At 40.8% G+C, this 6,000-nt stretch overlaps 1 protein-coding gene across 4 annotated transcripts in view; it reads right to left on the bottom strand.

Moving 5' to 3' along the window:
- dennd5a (DENN/MADD domain containing 5A) overlaps positions 1-6,000 on the bottom strand; it is a 32,838-nt gene that overhangs the window by 13,084 nt on the left and 13,754 nt on the right. For all 4 annotated transcript variants that reach the window (XM_058629112.1, XM_058629114.1, XM_058629113.1 and 1 more), the window contains 2 exons: positions 1,614-1,801; positions 667-978 (listed from right to left, as the gene is read on the bottom strand). In XM_058629112.1, the coding sequence (XP_058485095.1) occupies positions 667-978; positions 1,614-1,801 (500 nt within the window). The remainder of the gene's footprint in view (positions 1-666; positions 979-1,613; positions 1,802-6,000) is intronic.

Below are 6,000 nucleotides of genomic sequence, written 5' to 3'. Positions count from 1 at the left end.
CAGCTAGAAAGACACAAAGAAAACAATAATAATAATAATAATAATAATAATAATAACAACTACTTCCATAAAGGATTCATAATTAATTAGTGTATGACCTAATTAGTCAATACAATGAGTACATACACACAAGTAATCTATCAGTCAACAGAGTGAGTATTTGATCACTGTTTGCAAGATTGCAGATATCAATTACATCTGTAACATCTGTCAGTGTTTATACAGGATTTCTGTGAGTGGCTGTGAAATATCATCAGGCAAATACAGTTGATTTTTTAAGTCAATTGAGCCTTTTGTATAAACAACCAAGCATAATCAAGGCTAAGTTAAAGACAGTTGATTGTTATAGTGAAAAATGTATTTATTTAAAAAGAATTTCTCCATTTTTCTATCTGTGCTGCCAAGGAAGGGCCACTGTGTGAAAGAAGGGCCCCTTCTTTTGTTTTCTTTAGCTTATGTTGATATACTGATCGGTCAAATACATTTGGCTCTCTCATCCAGCTCACATTTTATTTTAGGCACAACCATTCTTAATTGTAGAGGATTAAATTTTTTGAATTCATTTTTAGCATCTGTGGTCACTTTTGTGGTAGTCAAGCCTGAAGGCAAAACTTGGATCATAATATTTGCCCGTTTTTAAAAATATGCCCTTCCATAATTCCTCACCTTGTCCAGGCTCACACCCGTCCTCTTAACCAGAGCCTGCAGTCTGGCTATAGTTTCGTTTTCTCTCAGCAGGTACGAGTTCAGCGGCGACGCCAGGTTGCCGTTGCGGTTGTCCGAGACCATATCGACAGATCGGAAGCCCAACCTTTTGGCCTGGCCGTCACTGGAGGGGACATTCCCCTCTGGAGACACACTGAAGGACATGAGCACCTCGGAGATCTCCTGGATGAACTCCAGCTTGTTGGGAAATTGGGGCAACTCCTCCGGCAGCTCGATGAAGTGATTATCAATGTCCACAAAACACAAGTTAGCCTGGAGAAAGACGAGGCGCAAAATATGAAATATTAATGAATGCAATACAGGGGAAAAACATTATCACTGTTACTACCAACAAAACTAACAAGTACTAACAATGATGCTACAAATGTATATTTTCTGGAAGCTTTAACACCAAGCGTACCGCAGACAACGCATTTGCATGACTGTAATTATGCGACAGTTTGTGCTATCGGAAAAATGTTCAACAGTTTCTGAAAGCTGAGAAGTCGCACGTCAAAGCCCCCGTGTGGTTATTACGGGAATTTCACTCGCACCTGTACATAGTTTAAATTTTTGGCCTGTTTTTGGACATTGAGACAAAGACTCAAACAAATGTTGTTTGTAAATATATGTTATACTGTTCACATTTCAAATTGAACCCACAAAATCTGGTGTCCGTGTACCACTAAAATGTTTTTTTCATTCTAAATTGTTAATACACTATTTTAAGATGCAGTAAACTGTAAATAACTGCCAGATATTAAAAGTTATTCTGGAAAAATGGGCAAAAGCACTTCATCACAAGACATTTTCTGGGCCTTTTATGGTTAAAATAAGCAAAAAATATATATCTATAAGTATAATAATGTAAAGAAGAAGTTAATTATTGAACTGATGAGTGTTCGTACCTCCTGTGGCAGCTCCAGCTTGGTGCGGTCGTCCTGTCCGTTCGAATGGAGGCCCATGAGATACGGCACGGGAGCGTCAAGGAAGTGGAGGAGGGAGGCGGGCAGGATGGGAACGTACACATGCTGCCACTGGAAGGGGAACATTAAGGCCGTGATGCTTTCTGCCACCGCCATCAGCCTCTGGTAATCTGATTCACATATACAGAAACAATGAAGGGTGGCGAGTTAAAAAGCTGTAAACATGTGAAAAAGAAGCTTGAGCAGTACAGTGCAGATTTCTGAGCTCGTTTCCTGTGATATAATGATCTTGGAGATTGTAATAGCTAAGACTGATCCTTTGTGGCCTAATATATAACAGGCACTGACAGTAGATGCAAGTTCAGTAAAGAAGTGCTATTCAACGTGATATTTTTGTTAATATTAGTAAACTTTCAAGGGTAAAGCCACACTAACGCCCAGAGTGTGAAAGATCTGCTGCTATATTTCACCAGAACAAACATTTCATGACTCAGCTCCTCTGTTATCAAAAGTCTAGAAATACACAAACAACCTCACTTTGCATTATAGTCAGTCCTGCTAAGGTTTGCAACAGCGAGATGTAACCACACAAGTTCATCTGAAGTATTAGTATGAAACTTTTGATGATATAAATGCTGATATAAATTATCTCCGTCTGTCTGTTTGTCTGTCTGCAAGGAAGAACAATATGACTGAAAGTGGAAACCACAGAAAGTGACGCCCCAGTTTTGAAAAGCGCAGGTTTTACCCAGTGGAAACAAGGTTGACTAACAAGCGACAAAAGAAGACACCCAGCCCTCATCTTTGTTGTTCTGCGTTCTGTGAAATAGAGGAGTGGAGTTCAATCATTAAAGGAATTAACTGTAATGACAGTGACACACAATGTGTCCAAATGTAGGGAGTGGACCACATGGGTGACAAATGGTGACATGGGCCGTCCCATATCAGACATTTTCACATGCAGCCATGCCTTGAATCCTCGGTCATCTATTAATTATCATAGCAGATCATCCACTGAGCACGAGTTGATCTGGTATTGTGCATAATAAGCTGGATGATCTGGTAGGAGCCGTTTGACGTGTGATACAAACGTTCCAAATAATACTGTGAACGCACACCAGGACATTGTGACGGTGACAAAATCCCACATTTTTCAGAGTCGTCTTCTCTGCCTCAACATGTTGGTCACTTTATGGCTACACCCATACGACGATGGTTTTATGTGCAAACAGAACATCAAGATAAGAATGATCTGTGTCAGACCAGCGTTTCAGTGTCTGCATCCACACTGTAAACCTACAATTATTTATCCTGTGAATATTCAGGTACAGTGAGCTCTCCGTCATATTCACAGTTGTTTGCTTAGAAAACAAACACGAATGAAAAGTAAGCGCATGGACTTCTGTCATTAGACTGACAGCAGGCATTCTCAGCTGCTCGTCTGGTCGTCTAGCTGTGGCCAATAGGAGCTAATCAGGAAGTGGATGTGGGTATTTGCATCATAACTTCCAAACTGGTACGATTATATCAATACGACTTCATTTTGGTTTAAAAACAGAGAATTTATAATGTGCAGCTGCAGGCTCCATTCAAATGTGAAAACTGAAACTATGCAAACAACTTCCTGTTAACACCAGAACATGCATGCCCAATGAACCAGAGTGGTTACGTGATATATGTTTTAAGGCATTCAAGTATGAAATTCAAAAAGTGAGCTAAAATGCGTGGACTTTTCAAACTAAACTAGAAACAGCAGTGATTTCAGACTAACTCCAGAGTTGTGTGGACAGCAGGTGAATCTGGAAAAAAATGACGTAGCCTGAGGCTCAAACATCTCGTGTGAAGGACGTCCTCTCTGTGACATCTGACCTTTGAGGAGAAACACAGTTAGAGTCATCTCAGTTGCTCCAGTGGCCACCATGAGATTCCTTCTCCATGACTTCACGCAGCAACACTCCTTCGCGGCGCGTTTCGCTTCATATTCACACTTAAGTCAACTGGTGTACACGCAAATATGTGTCCAGTCCTCCTCATCTGCATTCCTGCTTAATCCTGCCGACACCTCGTGTACACTCAGCAGCAGTGGCTCTGCTCCTCCTGTTATGGTGCCAAAATAAATACCATTCCTTCATTTGGTCATGTGCTGCTCCATGAGAAGAGACTCTCACCCCGGCCCAGGGCCTCCCCCCCCGCCCCACTCACCCCCTGGCTCTCAGCAGACTTCCTCTCCCAGAGAATACTAACGTCACTCGTCTGTTCTTAAACTAGGTCAACAAAACAAGAAACTACTTCAACTAAAGTCTGCTGCTTTTATACACACACACACAAACTGTCTCATGCCATGTACATAAAAACTGTCCAACGCTGCAAACTGGTTGCTGCATCGACTTTAAGCGATGCATTAGGTTTAGAAGTAGAGTGAAACCATACACAGAAGAGGAGGCTAAAAATACACAAAATGCAAAGAAGTGAAACCACCATAGACCTTGCATCTCAGCACTATTCTCACTTGAAAGCATGTGATAAGCTGATGTTTAAGCCACCTTAGTTCCTTACTTTGCATTAATGGAGGCCACATCCTGGTTTTGAGCAATTTAGAATGGAAACGTTGACAAAATGACTTTAATTATTGATCAATCTGATAATTATGTCATTAATTCTCTGTGATAATTGCCCATGCTCTTCACTTTTCTTAATTTTCAGGGGGCAAAACTCATATTTTATCACATAAAATGTGTATGTGTGGTCTGCTCGTATGAAAGAGCAGCAGTAGTTGATCAAACGAGTTTGCAGAAGTGTTCCAGCTCTTGACGAAACTTTATAAATGAGTTAACTGATGTTAGACCCTAAAGAAAATGATGTGTTAAAGAATTTGTAAAAGGCACACAATACAGAAATATGACTAAGTTAATGACTAAGATAAAAGGGCATAGTGTGTTTATGTGAGGCTGATAGTAGAGCTTGATTTACTTACAGGCAGCAAATCACACTTTACTAACACAACTGCATTTTAAACTTCATTTCAGCTACAGTCTGCATGTGTGTAACATCCAGATTGATTCTAAACACCCCCGCTCCTTCTAGTCTATTCAATCATATGACAGAAATCATAAAGACAGAAAAGCGGCCGTGAAATAATAGCAACAAATACAGGCTTAATTGTCACATGTCACTGTGGTTGACACATGAGTGACACATGATGGGCTTCCTGTTTGTGAAGGAAGGAAGGCAGCATTTCAAAATCTTTTTGGTGGCTTTGCAAATTAGATTTTTTCCTGGTCTGTTTCCTTCTGTTTAAAAAAATACATTAATAAACCAGTTTAATGTAAGCACAGAGCACACAGTCAGCTCCTTATTTGCAGAACTTCCCTCTCCACAGTGCGTTTGAGTGGCTTTTCCTAACAATCCCCTCGTTTCTTCTCAGTGGAGGTTTGCCAGGACTTCACTCCACACAGCATCCTTCACACGTTCTGCAGTGATGAGCCTCATGGGGGAGGCGAAAGGCATGATGTCACTTCCAACCAATAATAATCGTCCTGCATCACTGCCATCCTCCCTGTCCCTGGGTTGCCCAGCAACACCACCGCTTTCCCCCTTGAGAGCTGCCCCCCCCCCCCCTCAGCCCCTGGCGTTTTGTAAACCATTTGCTGTTGTAATTGATCCAATCACCGCAGCAGACCCTTAAATTATTTTTCATGCCCTCGCACACAGTCACACAAAAAGGAGAGTAAGGACTGAATATTTACTGAACACTTGCTTCTAATGAATAATGTCTCCTCTAGACTATGTAATTATCGTGTGTGAATCTCTCTTTCGCAAACCATAACCTCTTTCACCCTATTATGGGGGTTATTTCGTATCTTAATAAAAGAGCATATATTGATTTGAGAGCATTATTTATTTATCTCACAATCAGATTTTGTGATATTGTCTCTCAAAACTCAAGTTTGCTCTGCTCGTCCGAGAGCAGAGATCCGCGAGCACAAGTTTCCTGAGCACGAGAAGAAGAGCTCGAGTGAAAGGAAATCTGAGCGAGCGGCAATATAACCGAGTGTGAGCACACAGTTAGAGCATGAGTTTGAGTGTGAGTGCATCGTTCCGAAAGACAACATCACAAAATCTGAACGTGAAATAAATAAATAATGCTCTCAAATCAATATAATATGCTCTTGAATTAAGATAGGAAATAACCCCCATACAGTATGACACAGAACCACCATTTAAGACCCACAACCACAAAACATGGAACATCCCAGAATCCGTTCTAACAAGGATCAGGCTCTCAAAACATTTTTAAAGCACCAATTTATATTATATTTATATTTTACTGCTCAATAAGTACCCACGAGACAAACCTACATAGCAACAC

This window comes from Solea solea, chromosome 5, assembly GCF_958295425.1.
Source record: "Solea solea chromosome 5, fSolSol10.1, whole genome shotgun sequence".
NCBI lineage: Eukaryota > Metazoa > Chordata > Actinopteri > Pleuronectiformes > Soleidae > Solea > Solea solea.
This window is presented reverse-complemented; position numbering and strand designations above follow the sequence as displayed.